This window comes from Nannospalax galili, unplaced genomic scaffold, assembly GCF_000622305.1.
Source record: "Nannospalax galili isolate Female #2095 unplaced genomic scaffold, S.galili_v1.0 scaffold183, whole genome shotgun sequence".
NCBI lineage: Eukaryota > Metazoa > Chordata > Mammalia > Rodentia > Spalacidae > Nannospalax > Nannospalax galili.
The window spans coordinates 3,991,209-4,016,625 of record NW_008350555.1 but is presented as its reverse complement, the minus strand read 5'-3'; the positions used below and the strand labels follow the sequence as shown (position 1 = coordinate 4,016,625).

Below are 25,417 nucleotides of genomic sequence, written 5' to 3'. Positions count from 1 at the left end.
GGTAATTAAAAGTACCAGACTGGTGGAACTAACCTTCTTGGTTGTTTAACAACCATACTTTGAGGCCTAACCTAATCTGGTCAGAGGGACTTAAAGAACAGGTTTTGCTCCTTGCCCTCCAAGATTGACTAAGTTCCAGTGGACTATGGAGCATCTCTCAAAATGTCCTATAACTGTGGTGAGTCACCTGTCCTCCTGTTCAGGGAGGCCATGGAAGCCCCACCAGATGAACTTGAACCAGTGTCGAGTCTACAAAGAGGAGGCTCAACTCAAAGGAAACATTCCTCTATGCTTCTAAGTGAAGACAGCCATGATCAAGTAGGATCTTTGACTTATCTTCACATAGATGGAACTGGTAAAAGAAAGGAGCCAGGGGCTCCTCCCAAGCCCATGTGACCCCTGAGGAACAGATCCTCCAACTACCCGAAGAGTAAAAATAAATTGGTTTCTTTGGGCCAAATGAATGGACTTAAAGACCCAAAAGGAAAGTATAACCAAAGATTAAAGTGGTCAGTACATTTCTTTGAGAGTTCAAGGGATTACACTTCCCAGATATTAGTCTTAAATCCATATAAAATGTTATTTAGACAATTATTTATCATTGATGTTTTTATTTCTAAGCAGAAAGTACTGCTCAGATGTAAGACTTCAAATCCTGGTCTGCAATCCTGTAGTGCCCACCTGTAGCTAAGGGAGAAAACCCATTTTTGTTCTAAAATGATGTATAAATTTGTTTTCTCCCTCTATCTAGAAGCCTTTGGGAGGGAACTCACACTGATTCTATCCACTCCAACAGCTATCAAAGTGCCTCAAAACAAATCCTGAATCTATCAATCTTGAGTGCAGCCTTGGCAAACAAAAGAAAAATGAGGAGGAACCCAATAGAGGGATGCTTTTGGAAGCCTTTGTCAAGAAATCCCAATGGACTCTGATATGAACATTTGAAATCTGCCCTGTTCTTTTTTCTGGTTCCCTGTCTAGAACTTGTAATTGTAACTATTCTTGACTTTACTTTTCCTTCACACCCCCTATTACCAGTCAAGGACTTTCTTTTCTCCCTACAGATAAGAGATATGCAATTTGGGAGTATTTTAGATAGACCCACTGAAGGGGTATCCCAACTGCCTCACTCTGTGTCCCTGTTCAGCATGGAAGAAGCCAGGGCAGTCTGTGTCCCAATTCTCTATCAGCAATTTGGATAACCGCTTCAGAGGATGGTGTGATAAGAATAGGAGGAAAGAATTGGCTAGACAGCTAGGTAAAAAAGACCCCAAAGAAAAGTAGCCATTTTCTTGGCTAAAAGTCAAAATGTTTTGGGCCTCTTAGCAACATACTATGTTCCAATGGCCAAAAATGTCAAAAGTATTTTGGAGCTCTTATCTAATTCCTAAAAGATTTTAGGGTTACCTCTTCAGAGGTGAGGAATATTAGAGTGGCACAAAGCCCCATAAAAAAAGAAAGAGAGAGAGAGAGAGAGAGAGAGAGAGAGAGAGAGAGAGAGAGAAAGAAAGAAAGAAAGAAAGAAAGAAAGAAAGAAAGAAAAAGGAAACGAAGTTGTCAGAAAAAAGTGAGGAGAAATATGGGAGGAGTTGGAGGGGAGAGAGTGGGCGTGGATTTGATCAAAACACCTCATATGCACATATGAAATTCTCAATAAAAAATTTTAAAGTTAAAAAGAGAAATGCATCAAAATAACCATGGGTATCACTAGGTGGTAGAGCAATAACTGATTCTAATTTTCTTCATTATGGTTTTCTATATTTTCCCAATTAAGTTACATTGATTTTAAAATATTGTCCTCTTCAAATTACTTCCTTTTTATTTGTCTTCAGAGGGCACTAAATATCTTATTTTATATCTTCTTGCCTAAGGACATCTGTCAGAAATGCTGTAAATAAAAGAATCATTTAAAATAAAAAAATTATTCTATTTATTATTTGTGTGGGAGACACGAGAGACAGAGACAGAAAGCACATGAGCCCATAGCGTGTATGTGGAAGGTTTTGTGTGTGTGTGTGTGTGTGTGTGTGTGTGTGTGTGTGTGTGTGAGAGAGAGAGAGAGACAGACAGACAGACAGACAGACAGAGAAAGAAAAAGGGAGGGAGAGAGACAGAGACAGAGTACATGTGCCTGTGTGTGGAGGAGGTCAGAGTACAACTTTTGGGAGCTGCTTCTCTCTTTCCACAGTGGGTTCTGGGGACCAAACTTGGGTGTTAGGCTTGCATAGCAGCACTCTGCTCCTACCCCTTGAGTCATCTTGCTGGTCCAAAAGTTCCAGGTTTCTATTGCTTGATTCCTATTTTCAAGTTTAATGCAGAACAATAGTGCACACACTTTACCATGACCATGTTCCCTCTGTCCTCATCTCATCCCACTGCCCCAAACACACAAACTTGCTCCCATTCCAGGGTCTTGCTCTTCCTCTACCTCAAATTCTTAAGTTTCTTATGTTGCATAGGACACAAATATAAATCCCTCACAGGAGGACAGATCCTCTTACCCAGTACTCATTCTTCCAGGACAGCCCAACACAAACACAACTCAAGTCACCTATGACATTTTATACTTTCTAATAGTAACATTGTATTTTATAAAAAGTAAAGTTCATGAGGGAAGCTTTTTAAAGTTGTGGTAAAATACACAAAACAATTTTTTTTTCATTTTAACTATACACTTCAGTGCCATTAAGTATATTCACCTTGTATTACCGTCACCACTATTTATCTTCTAGGACTCTCACCATCTTAAACTGAAAGTATCCTGTACCCATTCATCAGTAACTGCCAACTGTCCTTCCCCCAAGTCTTGGCAACCACCAATCTACAGGCTGTCTCTATGAATCTTAACAATATTTGTCCTTTTGAATGTAGTTTATGATGCTTAGAATTTATCTTATTTTAGCATTTATTTGATGTGTATGAGTGTACGGCCTGCATGGATGTAAGTGCCCCCATGTCATGCAATGTCCACAGAGGACAGAAGAGGGTGTCAGATCCCCTGGAACTGGAGTTACAGATGTTTGTTAGTCGCCATGTGGGTGCTTGGAACCAAACCCAGGTCCTCTGCAAGAGCCATCTCTCCAGCTCCATATGAGATCATTTTCATTCTACATTTAAGTGCTTTCTAAATCATAGCATATGAATTCCGAAGGGCAGGGGCAATATCTGCTTTGGTTTGTTTCCTACTCTAGAGCATATATGAAATGCAATATGATAATATAAATGTTTCTATGTAAATATTTTAAAGCAACTACTTTTGGAAATGGAAAAGTCTGTCTCCAAACTGCCACAATCATCATATACTATCTGTACAAAAAGTCTCACTCAAGACACCACCATTCCATTCATTCCGTGTTTATCCCCTTTGAACAAGAAAACCAGACAACACCTCAGAGTAGGAGTTTAAAAGTCTGTCGTCAGATTTGTGTGACTTTGTCACCTAAGAGCCACAGAACCTCCTTGAAACTCAGGGTCCTCATCCATAAACTAGAAAAGAGAGTGGTGTCTACCTCCTAGGGCTGCTAAGACCATTAAATCAATGAAAATCTGGAAAGTCCTCTGAGCAATGGCTTGTCCTGTGTTTTTTCTGGATTATACATCTTAGTAATATGTTCCGCCATTGCTATTTCAGGGGTGACTTTGTACTGGTCCAGGTGACTGCTCCCATCTGCAAAAGGGTATCAAGACTCCCTCCTTAGAGGGCACATATGCTCCCCCACCCCATCCCCCATCCCATCCGCCCATCCCATCTCCTCCTTACAAATGCATAGCTCCACTGACTCTAGGAGCCAATCTAAAGACCCCAGCAGGATGAGCTTAAGGCAAGAATCAACCTTTGAGGAGACACTCAACGTCCATTTCTTAGCAATTTCTGTACAAAATGGAATAGTAACAGCATATACCTATCATGTAGATTGTTGAAAAATTAAATGAGTTAATTCCTGCCAGATGCTTTTTACAGCATTTATCACATAGTAAACAATAAATATCACCTAAGATTATTATGGATTACTCTACAACTAGACTCCAACTTTTATGGCCTCATTTTAATTCAGTTAGCAAATATTTAAGTCTTGGCCGTGTATGAGGCACTGCATCTGCATGGCCCTTTCGCTTAGCTTACAGTCAAATCAGATAGACAGATGTGAGCCAGTTACGATCAGGAAGAAGATGCTGTATTATGCTTGTGGGCCCCATAGGAAGGGAATTAACTTGGGTAGGTGGGGGGCAGACAAGGCATTTCATCTAGACTGAGCAAAACGAGAGAAGAAAGGTGAGAGAGAAAGAAAGAATATTCGACCATTCTAATCCAAACACCAACCATGGAAGACTTCTCCCCATTCTCTGATGGCCAATCACATCTCTTTACTCTCCATGTCTCTCACTGCAGTGTACTCTGACTTAGGCTTATTTACCTCAAACAGATAGAAAATTCCTACTTACTTATTCCCCTACCATGAGGCAATAAATGTACTTTCCAGCTTATCTCTGTTAGGAGTACACACCCACATTTCTAAAATGGTTGCCTGAATGTGCTAAGCAGCTCTCATTACAGCAAACTCATACTCTGCCTACAGTTTCTGGTCAATTCATATTGTATAAACCTGAGCATGCAAGAAAAGATGGCAGATGATTTCTTTGTAAACCTAGCACACCAAGTAAGAGTTCCACCTTCAGGTTTTCCCTTGGGCAGGCAACTGAGCCTCCTTGACCCACATATACCACTGTCCCTCTAGTGAACACAGACCTAGCTTTGTAGCTGGGCATCTGTTAAAGATCTCTGGTGGGTTACACTTGTGAGAAACACAGTCCTTCAAGCAGATCCCATTTTCATTTATACTTGTTCTCTGAGTTGGTTAACAGTTTCACTCATTACAGCTCACATTTATTCCACCCCCAAAAGATGTATTCTTTTAGCACTTGATAGATGTGCCAAGAGTAATTAAGAACTTGTCAAGAAGATAGAAAAGACCCTAAGGCTCTGCTGGAGACACAGGGTTAAACTGGATCAGGGTTCATGTAACTTTTTAACACAAAGCAAACAATATTGAGGCAAATTTTTTTAAGTTTATTGATGTTAAAATGGTTATTGCTATATGTTAGATAAAGAACCAGGAATTAAGCCTCTATAAGGAAGCCATAGGGGAAAATACAGACCTTCTGGTATACACTAGACCTGAGTTAGAATGACAGCACTACTTCATGGGAGATTACTCTTCTAGAATATATCACTACCTTCTATAGTAGTTAAAGAAGCACCTGCATGTAAGGTCCTGCATAGTGGGTGTTCAATAGACATGACCTCCACTTGCACATCTCACAGTATAGGTAGTAAGGTTTTAAAAATAAAAATAAGTTCAATCATAAATATCTATGACAAAGAAATTGCCCCTGTGAATTTTTAATGAGATTAAATATGGCAGAACATAGCAACATTTAAGATGTTTATAAGAAAATGTCATTTTCTCTTTAAACTGAGAATTGGGAATTCATTCCTATCTTTTTGCTACCAAAATTCTTGAAATTGGGCTTTGATTATATTTGAATAGAAACTGTTATATATATATAGTCTTGACAGCTTGCTAGTAAATTGTCACATGTGAGTTTTAGAAAATACACATTATATATAAATATATACACAAACACATACATAGAAACACACTCATCCCACAAACAGAAATGCTTAAAGTCATGTTAAAGTATAAAATAGGGTCAGTGCTTCATGAAAACATCAGGATGATTATTTATAAGGCCATCAATCTCAGAAAAAATATAATTTTGGTGATATATATATATACACACATACTTGATAGTTATTGTTCACATAAAATTAGCAAGCACAAGTTATTAAGAGCTTTTGTATATTTGTAAGAATGAGAGTAATAAGAGCTTTTATATATACGTAAAGTATATTATGTCCAATTAAAATCTATTATGGGTCACATTTCATTACTTTCCCAGATATGTGAGCAGAACATTTGAAACCTCTTGCACAACACTCCTTATCATCTTAATGAATTAGCCATAGTGTTTACTTTCAGAGCTATATTATCGTTGATGGTTTTATGATTCTATAGAATTAGGATAAACTAAATGCTCTTAAAAAGTAAAGAAATACCTAAAAACCATGAGAGAGTTTCAGTGGTAGTCCATAAGCTTATCAAAGTCAATCCTAACATTCTTACATGACTATATATTTAAATCCCCATTTCTTAGGGGAATACCTAACAAGCCCAGGATGAAGTCAGTCAACAAGCCCAAGAGTTGTAAGTCAATTTGCTGCATGCATCTCAGCTTGCTGTTTATTGTCTATGACTCACATCATGCCAGCTAAGGATTCCTATGCCCAGAGGAGGCAGACCAGGCAGTAGTCATCACCAAGAACTAACTAGCTGATGGGCTGATATCCTCAGGTCCTACCCACATTCATACAACTACAAAGAAATAACGAAAGAGGCAGGATAGAAGGCAGACTCAAGGCCCAAGACACATGACTTCTATACTTTTCACTAATAGTAGGAATCCCCAATGGGTGTGTGTACATCTATATAATAGAGTACATAAAATTGGACAAGAAGTATTAAGGGGAGTTCAAATAAGGGAGGGAATCTAAATAAGATCAAAACATATTATATGAAATTTGCAAAAATTTCAATAAAAAAGGAAAAAATGAACTCAGATTCAGGATGGTTTTGTGATCAGTGTATTTATCAGGACTTAATTGTGCTCACTCATAAGACAAGAGACTTGACTATCACCAATGAAACTAATAAAACCTCTAAAATGCTGAGACATCTTAATTTTTTAATTGACTGGCATATACAGCATCTCTTAACCACATCAAATCTAAACAGACACCCCATTTCCAAAAGAAGCTTCAGAAATAATAGTTTAGTTTGTTCACGGTTAGTCTCACTGGATGATAGAAAGTCCAGATAAAATGCCTCCTACATTTCATACTTAACCTACTATAATTTTTCCCAAAATTTCTTTCTTTTAAAAGTAAAATGCTCCTGGTACAAAGGGATAGACCTCTGCTCATTCATCCAATTTTATGAAGCAGAGTGAAGATTACAGAGTGGCAAAAAACACAACAGTAGAAACTTGAGGGTTTTTTTGTTGTTTTTTGGTTTTTTTTTTTTGAATGGCCTTGAAGTCCAAGGCCCAGGAGAGTGGGCAATGAAGACGGACTGTGTTACTTCTCTGTGGGATATTAAAACTTGAGAATGAACTTCAGAAATCTACATGGACTCTAGCTACATTTCCTCAGGAAGCTCTACTTCAGGTCAGACTGTTCCTTCACACAATAGTCCAGAGGTGTGTTAGACATTACAGGACCATTCACCAGTCAGAGAACCCTCTTCACACTTTCATCTTAGAATCCTTCACAAAGGAAGCTCCATTAAATAGGGGTCTTTCATCTCTCTGTGAGACAGCACCACGTGCAACCAAATAGTGCTGCACTTGAGGACTGCAATCTGAACAGGCAGAATGCAATGATAAAAAGAAGCGAAAAATCTGTTAACTTACTGATCACCTTCCCAAAAAGCTTCAAACACTCTGCTGAAATTGCATTCACCTCCAGACACACCTTCCAGAGATAAATGGGCTAAAATCTCTAATGGCTTCTGCCCAAGCCTATAGCCTACACACCTATGACCACAACACATTTCAAACCATTATCCCCTTCCCTTCTACCTCTTATAGTTCAGAAGTCTGGCACTTTTGTTGAGAGACAAAGAAATGATCTCTACCATTTAATAAGACCAAAATGTAAAACCTTCCCACCAGTACAAGTGGTGACCTCTGCTTCTCTTAAAGGGCATAACTTTCAAACTGCATGAGTTTGGGAACAGAAGGAACCACAAAGATCAAACCATTATCCCCTTCCCTTCTACCTCTTATAGTTCAGAAGTCTGGCACTTTTGTTGAGAGACAAAGAAATGATCTCTACCATTTAATAAGACCAAAATGTAAAACCTTCCCACCAGTACAAGTGGTGACCTCTGCTTCGCTTAAAGGGCATAACTTTCAAACTGCATGAGTTTGGGAACAGAAGGAACCACACAGCTGCACAGCTGCACAGCTCGGCAAAGCTGCCTCCGCAATATAGAACTGTGTTGTGGTAACTGGCACTTGACTGGCTGTGGTATCTGCTAGTCTGCTAGTCTGTAATGACAGTGGGCAGACATATGTGTCTCAGGACTAAATATGACAAATGACCTCACCCAACATGTAGAAAGACACAGAAATTTAGCCCTCAATTCCATAGCACTGTTATGGACAAAAGGCCTGTCAGCTGGCCCAGAGCAGGAGTCAGCATGTATTTAAGTTCAGAACGCAGTGTTAGTGCTATTGCACATAAAATCTGATGCATGGTTCTGAATAACCAATGGCCTCTCTGTTAAGTCATCTCTACACCACAGCAAAAATTCTGAGATAAATCAGCTTTACAAAAGTTCAAATTTATTTTGGCTCCCAGTTTTGGAGATTTTGGTCTGGAGTTGGGTGGCCTCATTGCATATGTGGTGAGCAGCAGACCAGGGCAGGGAGTAAGACTAAGCTGCTACCTCCTGGATGCTGGGAAGCAAAGAAAGGAAGGGGAGGGGCCAGCACTCCAAAAACTCTTTCCAAGACACACTCCTAAGTAAGTTTACTATTCCTGTAGACCCACCTCTTAAAGGTTCTATCAGTTTCCCACAGATTAGGGACAACACATGGACTTTTGAAGGACATTGCAGATCCAAACTATAGCAGCTTTCTTGTAAATTAGATGCATTTTTAACCAAAAAGGTGTTAACTGTAGTCCTTCTGTACCAGCTTTGAGACTTGCTTAGAAGAGTCATTCTCAAGATGGAGTTCCTGGGTCAGCAGCAGCACCACCTGGACCCCTGTTATGAAGACAAATCCTCAGCTGCCACCCTTCAGACACATCTAATCAAAGGCTTTAGGATTTGGGACAGGGAGCTGTGCTCTTGTTGTACTCCAATGAGCCTGTTGCACATTCAAGTTTGAGGATCACTGGCTTAGAAATCTGAGGCTGAAAAACTAACAGTGGTAAAGTATAAGATATTTATAGGAGACAGGAGGGTGAGGAAAATACCCAGCTCAGGTATCAAAGGGCATACAAAGATGTCCAAGAAATAAAGACAAAAATTGGGCAAATAGCAAACATTTAACATACTTAGTACCAGTCTAGAAGGTCTAAACTAACTAGATATTAGGTATCCTTGAAAATTTGGAGGAGACAGTTATAAAGGTGATTTAGGAGGAAATAAGACAGAAGACTCTCAATAACAGACTTAGAACAAAAATAACAAACTACGACTATGGGAGGGATTTATAATGTTTTAGAACTCCAGCCTTGGCCACAGAGACTCCTGTTTATGGAAATGTCAACAGAGACCATGGCTTTGGATGGAGAATGACAGTTTGCTTTGGTATCTGAATAATAGCAGGTGTCAAGGGCAAATGTCTATTAGACTGCTGGAACAATGGGGTCGTAACTAGAGAGAAAAGAGCAGAGCCAGAAAAACAACTTTAGGGTGATAGGAGAGAAAATTATAGTCTGAAGTCAACAACAAAGTTAAGGGATATGTCGAGGATGAAGAAGAAAAAAATGGAAGAAGGGAGAGGAAGAAGGAGGGAAGAGGAAGGATAAGGAGGAAGAGGAACTAAACTCCATAGTTAATATACCCACTTTCCTATAGGTCTCTAACCTGTCACTAAATTCAGCCTGGTCTGCACAGGAGAGCCTTCCAAGTCCCCAAATGGGAAAGTTGGAATTCTAATTAGCCTATAAATACTGAGAAAAAATGTGAAGTTTAGGCAAAAATTGTGGTCATTTAAGTTGCTTGAGAACAACCCTAATTTTAGTTTAGATGTCACCAACATGAAGAATGGAAGACGAGGATTGCCAGTTCTGTTTGGGGGGAATTACTGGCTCTAGTAGTTAAGACAATGTTTTTCTCTAATTGTCTTATCAGTTTGAATGGGTGTGCTAGGAATACAGAGCCTATAGGAGAGAAAATGAGTCGTCTCACTAAGGCAGAGCCTCTTACTTGCATTCGCATCCTCACATAGGGACTATCATCCATCCATGGGGGAAGGGGTCCACAAAGCTCCCTACCACCCTGACTCCTGGCTGTCCACCTTCAGAAATCCTTCAGCGGTAACCCCAGTGAAGATGCGGCTCTGTCCAGCTTCAAGTCACTAGAAGTTTGTGTCCAGAAAGAGACATACATAAATACAGTTGACTAAACTTTGACAAAGAAAAGAAGGAAAGACAATGGAGAGCAAACAATCTTTTTAACAAACAATACTGGACCAACTGGACACGCATACATAAATAGACACACAGTGAGCAAAATCCAAGTACAGGCCTTACGTCTTTTTAAAAAATTAGCTGAAATGAATCGTAGACCTACTCATAAAAGGCAATACAACAAAACTCTAGATTAGCTTAGGAGAAAATCTAAATGACCATGGGTATACAAAGACTTTTGAGATACCCACCCAAAGCCACAGTCCATGGGAGAAATAGTTGATATGCTAGACTTCATTCAAATAAAACACTCCTACTCTGCAAAAGAGATTGTTAGGAGAATTAGAAGACATTTCAAACTGGGAGAAAATATTTGCAGAAGACACGTGATAAAGAACAGTTACACAAAGGCTGTGTAACAGGTGATCTGTCCTCTCACACTGAGGAGCCGCCCACCAGCCTGGTTTTAATCAGCATTTATGTGGCTTTTCTCCCATCCCTTTTCCCTTTCCTAACCCTCTGAGCTGTTAGTAGCTGGATGGTTCCACCGAGACCCAAATATTTCTCATAACATATCTCAAATTAAGATTGGGCAAACAGGTTTGGTAAGGAAGAAATTTGCTTTTTAGGTATGGTATAGACACCTCTGTTGAATCTGTCAAGGGATGTCATACTATTGGGCCATCTAACAACTACAAACTAAACAACAACATCAAGCTGCCTGTGAGTAGCAGTTATTTGGAGAATAAACCCAATCAAAGCCACACCACACACCCTGAACAGAAAGCTGTTGCCAATTCCCACTTTCCTGGAGTCTACTGGGACTCTAAAGCTTGTTTATACAACATTCTAAAAACTGCAGCCCCAAGGGATATTGCTCCAATATGAAAGGCAGGCCAGCTGCTTATTCTGTATTTGAGTGGCAGCAGCCTTCACACCTTCTCTGTGTGGTTAAGATGTACAGACAACTCTGTACTCTGAAGAAAATTCCCCAGGCTTGAGCAAACACATGCTGGGCACACTTTTACATGGAAAGTAGGACATTGAAAACTGGAAAGTACATAAACACACCTCAGGTGGCTGGTTGCTCTCTACCAATGTGTGGGACTGTTTGACCTGGTGCTATGAGCTCCTCTGTCTCCCCAGGTCAAGGTCTCTTCACTATTGAGAGAGGTGTAAGAGAATATTGAGCCTCCTGATATTATTTTGTACACTCAAATATATATGTGTAGCTTTCCTCAGATTCCCCAAAGGGTTTTAAATCCAAAAATAGCTTAAGTATTACAATACTAAAATCTAAAGGGAAATCCAGAAAAAAATACATCTTTCTTAAGCATTAAACTAAAAAAAATCACATAAATAATTAAAAAATCAACCTTAAAAATATGAAATCTGTCTAACCAAACATTTATTAGGCATTTTATCCCATTTAAACAACTATTATCAGGGCTGGAGATATGGCTCAGTGGTTAAGAGCACTGACTGATCTTGCAGAGGACCCGAGTTCGATTCACAGCACCCACATAGCAGCTATGAACCATCCTTAACTCCAGTTCCAGAGGAATCTGAAGCCCTCTCCTGACCTCCATGGCATTGCATGACATGGGTGCACTCACATACATGCAGGCAATATACTCATACATACATGTAGGTGAGACACTCATACACACAAAATAAAAATAATAAACAAAATATTTTTAAAAATAAATAATAAAAATAACTATTATCAGGATTAATGTGAGATCATGTGATAAAATAATTGTTACACAACTCCTGAGAAACAATGAACTCATACAGCACTTGACAAAAACACTTACACAAATATCCCAGGTGATGGTTAATATTTATTGTTTAACAGAATCTAGAATCACTGAAGAGACAAGCCTTCTGGGCATGCCTGTGAAGAATTATCTAGATTAGGTTAACTGAGGTGGAAAAACCCACCCACCCCAAATGTGGGTAGCATCATTCCATGGGCTGAGGCCCTGGACTGCATCAAAGAGAAGAAAAGAAGCTGAGCACAAACATCCATTGCTCTCTACTTCCTGATTGTGGATGGATGTGACCAGCTGTCTCCTGTCCCTGCTGCCATGCCTTCCCTTCCATGATGCACTGTATCTCATGGACTACATCAAATAAATCCTTCCCTCCCTTCCTTCTTTCCTTCCTTCCTTCCTTCCTTCCTTCCTTCCTTCCTTCCTTCCTTCCGACTCCTCAAACTGTGAGCCAAAATACTTCCTTCCTTCCTTCCATTGCTTTTGTCAGATATTTTGTTTCAGCAATAAGACAAGTAATGAACATATCCCATAATCTTCACAACAAGCTGCAGACATGTTTTACAGATAGAGACAGACATTAAAGAGTTAAGACAATTTCTCATAGTCATAGTAAACCAAGTTGATCATCTGATGCCAACATTCACATTAGCATTCTATAAAATAATAGTTTTAAAAGATACCAAGTAGATGAGAGTCATGCGATAGATTGCTTGCGGGGAGGAGGCAGGTGGGAGGAGGCAGGATTGCAGGGGATGTGGGGAGTGTTCATGGATATAGTTTTAGGAAGGTGAGGAGAAAATTCAAAAATTAGATTGTGACAATGGTTGCACAATTTCAAATACACTACACACCATTGCCCTGTACACTTTTTAAGTGGGTGTACCATATGGTATGTGAACATCTCCATAAACCTGTTAAAAAAATATTGAGAACTGAGGGAAGAAACACATTTCTGATATTTTATCATCTTTAAGAATAAACATTAACTCCACGACTAACATCTGGTCTCAATGTTTTGTTTCTCTAAGTATTCCAATTCATTTCACATTAGGCTGTCCAGTAGTACCTGGAACAAAATGTTGGCTACATATTCCTTGGCTGAGTCCTGTCTGTGTGGCTGGAATCTGATGGTAAACTCTGGAGTTTCAAAGTCTCTTCTACACAATTGGGATTACAATGCTTACTAGTACTCTGTATTTCAGTGAGACATAAAAACTGACAGCAAAGTGTAATAGTTGGGTTTAATCACTAACTCGTTATCAGACATTCCCTTTGTAGTAATAAAGTCAGGAGGAAAGATGCAGCAGGCTATCTGACATGTGGCTCCACAAACAGCAACCTAGACTAAGGTCGTGAGGGGGCTTCCTTTACTTTGCACTCATTCCTCTGCTTCTCTCTGCACTTTGCAGCAGCTTTGGATGCCTTACCTTACTATATCCCATCTCCTCCGCCTGGCCCCACACTCCTCCATGCCCCACCTCTCACTAACAGAGAATGGCCTCTCCTCATCACTCTATACATTCGGCGCCACCATCTCCAAGTGAGTGGAGGTTCTGCAGCCAGTCTGTCTCTCCTGTGGTTAAACTGCTCGACCTGAAGCTCAGGCTGTACCTCCTTCTGGGCCACTGAGATTTGACTCTCCTTTCTCTTGCCATCATAATCTATCTCAATCGTTTGTGTCCAAAACATGGGTAGATGGCTTAGTCATCAAATTGCCTGGAATAAATTTACTCCCCAATCCAAATAACTCATGCAAAATCAGTTTTAAAATAAACCAGTTTTTCTATGAGCAATCCATGAAGGAATATGGGAATTAAATGTAACTTTAAAATAGTGTCTGAGGGATACAGTAAGTAAAAATGCTTTCTTCCTAAGCCTGGCAACCTGAGTTCAAACCCAGGAACCCACTATAAAAAGTTCACTATAAAAAGTGGCAGCATGCATCTGTAATCACAGGACTGCCCACAGTGAGATGGGAAGTAGAGACAGGAGAATGGTCTGGGCTCCAGGGCCAGCTAGCCTGAACTATGCTACACAGTGCCAGAAACAAGAGAGACCCTGCCTCTACAAGGTGACTCTTGAAAATTGTCCTCTGACCTACACACACACACACACACACACACACACACAAAACACAACACACATGCACATACACATGCATACACATACACTATAGCAACAATAATAATTTTAAAATAGTGTCTGATTTAAGAGACTTTCATTGAAGTTCTCGAATGTAAATGATTTACTATTACAATCAAAATTATCAGAACTGGATTCCAAACCTTCATGCCTAAAAAGTACATATTGAGTTATATAGACTTATCACATATTAAAATCACATTAGCCCATTTATTCAACAATGTTCTGGACACTTACTGGGTACCAGAACTTTAGTCACAGAGCCCTAATCTAGTCTCAGAAAGTGAAATGCTGAAATTCTTCATTGCTATGTTAACTTTGCATGTCAAAGGTATAACTGACAACAACCAACTTACATGCCTACACACAGGGAACATATATCAATAATGGCTGCTCACCACAAAAACACCAAGAGCCCCTCTCCTTTACCTAATTGGTCCTGATTGTCCGAACTTTGAACAAGAATCACAAGTCTCCTTCTCCTTGCCAAGAATAAAGACAAATCCAGTTCCTTTCAACTTAGCCCATCTCTACCCACCAGAGAAGCATGTTTGAACCCTAGCAAACTTCCCCTAAATGACACACCACTCTGCTCTACACTTATAATCTTGTCAACCACCAAGAACAGTATGGATCCTTCTCTCAAGCAGGTTCATGCAATTAGAACTGCTCTAACTACTTATGTGAACCAATTACAGACTTTCTTTACAAAGTACACTGAATGGAGACATGGTTTGGGCACACCCTAACATCTGTCTCAGAATCAGTTCTATGTGCTTGTACCCTCCTCTTCTTATGTAACTTCTTTCTAAAAAACAAAACAAAAACAAAAACAAAAACAAAAAAACCTTAAGCCTGACTGTTGAATGCCCCCCAAGCCCACCAGGCTTGGGTCTTCAACAAGAAGGACACTCAGGCAAAAGTTTTCTACCACACAGCAGAACTACTATGTGCTTGGGTTTAGGACAGGTCATTGAATCTCTAAACGAGAGGGGGAGAGAGAGAGAGAGAGAGAGAGAGAGAGAGAGAGAGAGAGAACCATTCTTATATGAGGCTATCAAACTGCCTAGACAGATGTCAAATTATTTAATTGATAAACTCCTTAAATTATTTTTTAAGATTGTGTATAAAGGAGGGGTCCATAAATACTAGACAAATACTTTCCGTGGTTAATTTAGTTTTGACAGAATAAAATTCCTTACTAGAGAAAATGTGTGGATAACTTCTCAAAATGTCAGTCACGCACACAAGAGAAATAATTCAGCATCATTACAAAAATAATCAGATCCATACATTTTCTAGTCAAGTCTGACTTTCAAGTGTGTTACTTATAATCATATTTGAATATTGTGTATGTGCAGTATTCAGAAACTTTACATCAAATTCTATTTTCATGTCAAGCTTAAGAAGTAGTACAAAAGTTCAGATTTCAGTAAATTCAACAGTTCATTCTTTAAGCTGGAAATTGACAATTCTTAGACTAAGAAAACATTCACACTATTTCAACCCTTGCCCACACCAGGTACAGGAGTTTTTAAATATGTGGATTTGTATGCACACTTCTTCTTGCAGGCTGAATAAAGAGGGTTTGAAAGGTAAACAAAGGAAAGACTCTGGTGCAGAAAATATCATTCTATTTGAAGGCCTAGTCTCACCTTGAACAATTGAGAAGGGACCTAATATTTTGAACACTTACAAAACACACCAAAGGAGAAAATCTTTAAATCTCACTTCCTTTAAAATCTTCAATGACATAGAGCTTGCATTTAAATGGTCCTGTAATTCCTCTCATATTGGTACTATCTGTGCTTGTCTATGTGGTGGCTTCCAGCGGCTCCTGGAATCATTTCTTATACTTTGTAAATATGATCAAATGCTAAGATAGAGAAATAAAGACAATAACAGAACTACAACACTTCACATCCTGCCTCACACTCAATAGATATTGCTTAAATGATTGGTCTTAGAACTAAACAAAACAAAGGATTCCATACAACCTTTAGTGAACACTCACTACATGCCAAGGGCTCTCCATTTTTATAATATTCTGAGAAAGGAGGCCCAACAAAGTCTGTACAATCACTGAGTCTTTGCACCATTCATTCATTTATCCTCCCATCCATCTACCCATCCATCCACCCATCCATCCATCCACCATCCATCCTCCCATCCATCCATCCATCCATCCATCCATCCATCCATCCTTCCATATATATGGGTACTTCTTCAGTGTCAGATACTATGCCAAGGGCTGATTACACAGTAAGTAGAAAACTGGACAAAGACCCTGTTAAAGCAGAGCTTGGTTTATTGAGGGAGACAATCAAGTGATAATAAAAGTAAATGCAGTTAGAAAGTACTTGCAAGAAGATGGGAATGGAACTATGAGAGCAGACAGAGGGCAGATGGGAGGATGGCTGGAAAAGGCTATCATGTTTTTGACCTGGAAGATAATTAGGTCTTAACTATAAAGAAGGGAGGGAAGGAAGAAGAGAAAAGGAAAGAAGAGTTCTATACAGAAATAATAAATTATGCAAATGTCACCGGAGGAAGGAAGCAGGGCACAGAAGGCATTGTACTCTAGCTTGCTAGCCTGTTCTACCTAAGGCAGGAAGGCAGGGTCCTTAGGGAGAGGACAGAGAAGCGGGCCCAGACTGATCTGAACCTTGATAAAGATCTGTCTTTATCTTAACATGAAAATGAAGAAAAACAAACCCCCAAACTTTCTGTGGCATGGATGACCTGAATCGGAGACCCAGGTGCCACTGATGGATACTGGGCATCCGATCTCTGTCCCATTCATGTGTCAATTCAATGTTCTAACTTCTATGCCAGAGTACAAATGTGAGGGATAAAGCAGGTAAAGGATGCAAAATTGCTTTGCAAAAATAAACTATTCAGGAAGTTAACAGTATATAATATCACAGAATTTAAAAACTAAATGTCAGAATATAAACTATAACCTGCTTAAAACCACCTTTTATTTTTTAAAAAAATGAAAGATAAGTGTAAAAAAAATGTATCCAAAGAAATAATAATTTTAAGTGTATACTAATACTTCAAAAGTATTCAGAGGATTATTCACAAAACCTAAGACTTTTATTAAAATTTATAAGTGAACCTGCATTATAACTGTACTCGTGGCAGGCTATAAAACTATCCATATACACTTATACTTCAGTAAGTCAGAATCTTACATTTAAAGTAATCATCATGTAAACTTCTTTAAGAAAGAAAAAATAGCCTTGGCATAAATCAAGGGCTTCACATCATCAGCTGATGACTTTATTATGGAGATAGCTCAGAGCCAGCCAGGTTAAGAATCTTCATATAAAACTACCTATCAATGAGGAGAAGAATAGATGGCTTTCACCATCCAGGTGATATCTGAAGTCATGTAACAAACTACAACCAAAGAGAATAACACAGTGAGATTTTAGAAGCAGTTGAATGTCAATATTATCTACTCTCTTACTGATGTGTGCAGTTCCTTGTGCCAAAAAATAGCACAAAAAGGACAAGTGGAAGCTGGAGAGATGGCTCAGTGGTTAAGAGCATGGGCTGCTCTTCCAAAGGACTCAGGTTCGATTCCCAGCACCCACATAGCAGCTAACAACAGTTCATAACTCCAGTTCCAGGGGATCCAACACCCTGCCCTCTTCTGACCTCTGCAGGCATTGCATGATACGGGCACACACACAAATGCAGGCAATACAGTCATATATAAAATAAAATATTTTTAAAAACAAAGGGGCAAGTGAGGAAAACACTCTGATATTGAGGTTGGTATAAGTGTAGCATACTGCTACAACTCCCTAACTAATCTTGTCTCTTCCTGAGGGGAAGCTACTAAAGCATTTAACATAGGAAAAGTAAAGTGCCAACTCATTACACCAAAAATCTTTTTTAACGCTTAAATTTTTATTTTTATAAACATTTACAACCTAGGTCAATTATGGTTACAGTAAGTGATTCAGCATCTGAAAAAACTTCTTGGAAAATAAAAATTGAACAGTAAAATAATAAAAAGGCTTGTTCGGGGCTGGAGAGATGGCTCAGCCATTAAGAGCACTGGCTGCTCTTGTAGAGGACCCGGGTTCAATTCCCAGCATCCACATGGCAATTGACAACCATCTGTAACTCCAGTTCCAGGGAATCTGATGCCTTCTTCTGACCTCCTTGGGCATTGTACGACCCTACCTACAATCAGGCATTACACTCACACACATAAAAAATAAAAATAATAATGGCACACGCCTTTAACACCAGCACTTGGGAGGCAGAGGCAGGAAGATCTATGTGAATTCAAGGCCAGCGTGGTCTACATAGCAAGTCCCAGGCCAGCTGGAGCTACAGGGAGGCCCTGTCTCAAGAAGACCAATAATAATAATAATAATAATAATAAATAATAATAAATAAAATATTTTCAAAAAGGCATTTTCATATACAACCTGCATAGATGGAATATACATATTTAGAAATCAGCTATCAAAACTACATGCCAACAATTAATTGTAACAATAGAAATATTGTCTTTATAGGAGTAGAATATTTTGAAAGTTATACCTCCCGATCACGTCTCTTTTTAAAACGTATTACATCAAACTTACTTTACGCTTTTCAGCAATTTTTCCCTCGATGTAAAAGGACATTTTGTAAAAATAAGGGTGCACATTTTTGCATTTTTTAAAAACTAACACTTGCATTGTATATAATGCCTAAAACAGGATTTTTTTTCATCAGGCTGATTATAAAACAACTATTCAGGAATTCTTTAAGCAACTATAATTCTTCTCCACTCAGTACTAGAAATTTTTAGGAATTTAAGGAATTGGAGAAACATTACTCTCTTAACAAGATACTTCAAGACACCAGAGGAATTAGGAATTTCAACATTCAGAATATCCTAACATGAGAGAAGGCAGAGGAGAGATATTTTTTATGACAAAGTAACTATAACAATAAAAGATGGCATCCTTTCTAAAGAACATGGCAAAAAAGAAACAAAGTTGGCTCCAAATTATTACATTCTATGAGTAAATGCCAAAACCTACAGACACTTCTGTCACCTTCAGTCTTAAAAGTTGGAAATAAAATATACAACTTTACTATGATAATCAGAATTTAATTTTACATATGGTACATACCAAATGTATGAACTGAGCCCCTTAGTTTGGTTTTGTGCTTTAGTTCAACCAATTATCTTCCAAAGATTTGCAATGTATTGGAAAGACTTAAAATGTTTAAAGGATTGGATTTATTTTAGAAAATCAGTTTGAGAGTCCAAAGTTTAATTTATTTAAGACAAATATATCAGTTGTCCCTGAATTTAGACTACTGATTTAAACATCCAACACAGTCCTATTTGTCTCAAAGGTCACATTTTTTGACGTAAAGTGTAACTGGCTTTATGTTAAAAACCATGCCTTGTGCCTTTCTTAGCAATTGGATGGAATTCAGCGAAATGTACAGCCAACATACCACCATTTGCTGCTCTCTCAATTTTGAAACTCACATTTGCCAAGATCAATAACACAGGATATGATTCAAGAACTTTAATATATCAAAACAAAGGGATGAGCTCCTCGGGGCCTCTAGACAGAACATAATCCCAAAATGGAACTCAGAATACAAACAAGTTATATTTTTATATTAGATACTAGAATCAGTACTTCATTCCTTATTTCACCTGGAGGCTGAGACATCAGAATAAGATCTGGATAAATCATGGGCTCAGTCAAGCCCATGGAGAGAACAGCAGCATCCTATCAGAAGCCAGTCTCATCAGTGCGCCTCTGATTCTGTTTCAGAGCAATGGGGTTTGCTGTTTGGGCCAAATTAGGAGATATTGAAGCAGTTTAGGGAGGCAGTATAAACCCCCAAGCCCTGCCAGTCGTGTCCATGACTCCTGTAGCCACATGCCTGCTTCCAACAAGAAACAGGCTGATCTCATTTAAGAAAAAGGAGGAAGAAAAGATTGGAAAACTGAGATTTCCAAGAAGGTCTATTCCAAGAAAAAGGAAATGAGCTCAAAAGAGTTTGGCACCCAAGTCCAGAGAAATAGGGGCAAAGGGAGAGGAGGAACCTCCCAGAGTTCTGAGGTCTGCCCAGTGTGCAGTCTCTCTGCCCTAGTGAAATCTTTCCCATTATACTACAAAATGACCTGCCTGCACTCAGAAAGGATTAAGCTCAATCATCTGAAAAGCCCATCAAAATCCAAATGAATCACCCTGAAACCATCTTGCACTTGATGATGAGAGGCTGATTGGTTAAGAGCAGAGCTCTGAAGCTTGGGGGGCTATTCCTGGTTCCACCAGTCCTGCAGCCTATTAAACTACTCTGTGTCTCCAATTTCTCACACGTGAACTGTGGTTAATCACAGTGCACCTGCCTTGTAAGATGGCTGCCAAGGATCCAATGACTCCAGACATGCAGGATGTGGACAGCAGCTGTTTGCACACAACAAACATGCAGTACAAAAGTGATTTCCAGGGCTGGAGAGGTGGCTCATGGGTTAACAACACTGGCATTCTTCCAGAGGACCCACCCACACGGTGCCTTTTGTAGCTCCAGTTCCAGGGGCTCCAACACCCTTTCTGACCTCTGTGGGCATTGTACAACATGAGTGCACTTACAGGCATGCAGGCAATATACACATACACATACACATAAAAATATTTTTAAAAAAATGGGCATGGTGATGTATGCTTTTAATCCCAGCACTAGGGAAGCAGACTCGGGCAGATCTCTAAGAGACTGAGGCAAGCCTGGTCTACATAGAGTTCTAGGCTAGCCAGGGCTACAGAGAGACCCTATCTCAAAAAACTAAAAAAATTAGAACATGATTGTCCCTTGCCACTATTCCCTGGGGAGAGGCCTGTTTCCTGCTGTGCTACTAAAGAAAAGGTGAGTTTGCAGTTCTAGGGAGGCAGAGGCAGGAGGATCCCTGAGGCTCACCGGCCACCAGCCCAGCTTACTAGGTGAACAAGGCAGTGAAAAACAAACCTTGTCTGAAAAAAAACAAAACAAGGTGGACAGCGCCAGAAGAATAACACCTGTTGACCTCTGCCCCCCACACACATATGCAACCACACACACATACACCAAAAAAAAAAAGTGAATTTTGACTAGGAAAATTATAACCATGAGCAGACTCTTTCTCAACTGCATTTAGTGGGTGACAGTGAACTTCTTGGAGCTTTTAGGAAGAATGTGATACAATGGTGTGACAGGAACTCTGTATCTAAGCCACCTTTCTAAGCCAGGTGTGGTACAGAAATCCTCCCCAGGGGCATGGTGCTTGAACCAGGTGGAGCTCCCCAAGGAGAGACGCCTACTATTCTGGTGGCTCTGCTCATTCCCAATGCCAGTGAGGACTTGTGTGAAGGTTCTAGTCAATAGCTGAGCAGGAGGCAAATCCCAAGTCATCCTGAACAATAACGTGTCAGCTGCGGGGACACCTGTAGATCTACCAGAGAGATGGTCACAGACAGTGTAAGCAGAAACCAAAGACTAGTAATCCAGAACCTAGAAAACATCTCAGAACACCCATCTTTAGGAAGAATTTGACCTTTGTTAGCCCATGGGTAAAACCTATTTGGGAGGCTGCTGAGGAGAATGACCACAGAAGAGCATGGACCAATACCCATAAACTATACCTGTTTTCTAAGAATCACTGCAGTATACTTCAACTGGAATATTTTTATTTTCTAATACAATGTGCCTAGAGAACAGAGGTTAGTGCTCTTACTAAGTTATTTCCCAAGGACTCTAAGGGTCTGTGTATTTGGTAGGAATCACCCTGCTTCACTGAACATGTGACTCATACCTGTTAGAGAATATCAAGTCCCCTATTTCACAAGCACCTTCAACGAGTGTTGATTCAATAATGAAAATACCTGTCAGCCATTCAGTTTTGGAGTAGAATTTGTCTACCTCTAGGAATGACTGAACATTCTCCAAGGAGCTTGGATTATAACTACTCTCAAAATCCCAGTGAGAGAGGGGCAGGCCTGTGGTTTTCATTCTGATTTTAATTTTCTTATTTTACAGCATACTTACTTGTAAACTGAGATCACTAACAAACTTTTGAGTTCCTACTTTCTGAGAAGCAGAGACATCCTAGCCTGGAAAAGCTGTCTCTGCATTTGGAAGCCATATATATTTCAGGTAAATTTAGTACCTAAAACTGAGGAGTTAAGAAGGTTATGTGATTCTGTTCTCTCAGTTAAGAAGGGCATACACAATGTTATACATAGAGCAGTTTGCACACAATGTGCAAAACAAAGCGATTGTCGCTGGTGGTGGTGGTCCATGTCTCACTATGCTAACTGAAGTTTCTAGGTTCTGGCTCAAAATATAGAAATAGCTTGTTTAAAATATGCTCATTAAATTTAAAACATCAAATTCAGTATCATTGCACTGCTAAACAAGATACTTTCTTTTTCTTTTTCTTTCTTTTGGAGGGATATAAACATATTACCCCTGTGGTCCCAGTAGAAACTGGTATGAAGACTTTTAAAACTTCATTTTTCCTTGATGGGAGGTACCATGGTAACAGTCTGGTGAAGGTTCCCTAAATAAACAAAGGAAACAAATTGTCAATTAACAAACATTCCTCAAATTACTGGCTCAATTAGTCCAACAGGTAAAGGACAATTGCTTCTATCTATCCTTCAGGGGAGTGAGTCCTTCAGGGTGTTGTTTTTGTTAGACATCAACTTTGCCCTTTCCCCAGAGCTTTCTTCAAAAGCCTCTCCAGTCACAACAGTCCATGCACAGTTCTCAAAGATAAAGACCTCAATTTTCCAGGGTTACCTATGCCACAAGGTTTTTGCTATTCCATTCTTAACCTACTCCATTTCATATGTGTTGGATTTAAGAGTCAGACACATAGGAAAAAAAGAATTTATTTTGTTTCCTCTAAGCCAAGACTTAAGTTCAGAGAAATATATGAAGGAGGAAAAATAGGGGGAAGTTTAGAAATACTCGAAATAAATTTTAAATGACATGCCTTTTTACGTTTTCCTAACAAATGCCCCCTCAATTTTAATACAAAAGGGTTGTGTTGTACACTCAAGTTCCTGTACTCAGACTATCCAATAAATGTTTCTGACAGAAATAATTTGTATACAATATAAGTGAGAAAAGTTTCCTGGCCACATCTGAGTTTAATTTGCTGAACATACTGGTGAGAGAGAAGCTTGCACAATACAATATTACGCTGCAATATTCCATTCAGTACGGCATCTGTTCCCTGCGTACAGCTGTTTGCTGAGATAAGCTGGTGGGTTCTGTTCCACATATAGAATTGGGGTCAAAGCTTGCTTTTTAAAAAAAAATATTTTTAATTTATGTGTATGAGTGTATTGCCTGCATGTATGTGAGTGCATCTGTGTCGTGCAATGCCTTGGAGGTCAGAAGAGGGCTTTGGATCTCCCTGGAACTGGAGTTATGAATGTGTTAGCCACCATGTGGGTGCTGGGAATCGATTCTGGGTCCTCTGCAAGAGCAGTCAGTGCTCTTAACCACTGAGCCATCTCTCCAGCCCTTGTTTATTCTTTTAGCAGCTTCTCTGTGCCAGTTTATAGGGCTAAAATGTTGAGTGAAACAAATTTCTCCTGTAGTCCCAGCTGGCCTGGAACTCTCTATGTAGACCAGGCTGGCCTCAGACTCACAGAGATCTGCCTGCCTCTGCCTCCCAAGTGCTGGAATTAAAAGTGTGTGCTCACCACACCCTGCTCCAAGGCTTACTTTTTAAAGTTTTATTTCTGTGGTCCTATTTATCATCAAAATTGACATCAGTCCAATAAAATCCACAACCCTCAATTCTTTAAAGTCCTTGCTTCATGTTTACTACAAAGTAAATTCTCACCATTTAAAATTGACAGTTTAGGGGCTGGAGAGATGGCCCAGTGGTTAAGAACACTGGTTGTTCTTGCAGAGACCCAGGTTCGAATCTGAACACCCACATGGCAGCTAATGACTGTCGGTAACTCCAGTCCCAGGAGATCTGACAGCCTCTTCTGACCTCCTCGGGCATTGCATGACATGGGTGCACTTACCTACCCGCAGGCAATACATGCATACACATAAAATAAAAATAATAAATAAAATTTTTTTTAAGTTTAGAAAAAAAAATAAATAAAATTGACAGTTTAACCAGGCTCATTGGTTCATCATCTGATCACAGCCACTTCCAGGATCTCTTCACTTTTCACTGAGATTTTTACTACCTCATGATGTGAGAAACACGGCATCACAGTGACAGCATGAAATTCAGGTTAAAAACAAGTTTTAAAAATGGTTCTACACAAGCCGGGCACTCAGGAGGCAGAGGCAGGCGGATCTCTGTGAGTTCAAGGCCAGCCTGGCCTGCACAGTGAGTTCCAGGACAGCTGGGGCTACAGGGAGACCCTAGCTCGAAAAGACAAAAAAAAAAAAAAAAAAAAAGGCTCTGCACACACTCCAGCCAGAAAGAGAAAAAAGAACTCCGTCCAGATGAATCACCCTGTATGTCTGTAGCAAAAAGCAACTGATTCTTAGACCTGCCTTTTTCCTTGACAATTTATGTTTAGGAAGACATATGACACACAGTAAATGTTACAACTACTTTTATTATTTATCATGACTATTATTATTATTATTATTGGAAGTTATAGACATCTACAAAAAAGCTACCTTAAGGGTACGGAAAAAGAAACAAAAACCAAAGGTGGAACTCAGACTTAGACCAGATATTAAGACACAAAGCATCATTTAAACCTATATCCTGCCAGGCGAGGTGGCACATGCCTTAGTCCCAGCACTCAGGAGGCAGAAAACCAGGCAGATCTCTGTGGGTTCAAGTTCAGCCCAGTCTACATATCAAGTTCCTGGCCAACAGGGGCTACAGGAAGATCCTGTCTTTAAAAAGGAAAAAAAAGAAAAAAAAAAAAACTTTTTTGGGCAAGAATCATCTTGATATCCCATATCAACAGGAAAAACAGATGCTCCCAGGTACAGCCAGACAAGGTTTATTGTCCTCTGTAATTCTTTTAAATTTATGTGTGTGCACATCTGTCTCTATGTGTATATAACATGCGTGTAGGTACCCGAGGACGCCAGAAGAAGGGGTCAGATCCCACAGAGCTGGGGTTACAGGTGGTCGTGAGCTGCTAGATGCTAGACGTGGGTGCTGAGAAATGAACTTGGGTCCTCTGGAAGAGCTGCAAGGACTCTCAGCTGCTGACCC

The 25,417-nt window shown here is 39.6% G+C and overlaps 1 protein-coding gene across 2 annotated transcripts in view; it reads right to left on the bottom strand.

Moving 5' to 3' along the window:
- Positions 1–25,417, bottom strand: part of Sdc2 (syndecan 2) — a 116,557-nt gene that overhangs the window by 42,556 nt on the left and 48,584 nt on the right. Inside the window, exon 2 of one of the 2 annotated variants that reach the window (XM_029570808.1) lies at positions 22,667–22,759. The exons of the other annotated variant lie outside the window; for it this stretch is intronic. Within the exon in view, the coding sequence (XP_029426668.1) occupies positions 22,667–22,759 (93 nt within the window). The remainder of the gene's footprint in view (positions 1–22,666; positions 22,760–25,417) is intronic. 2 annotated transcript variants of the gene reach the window in all.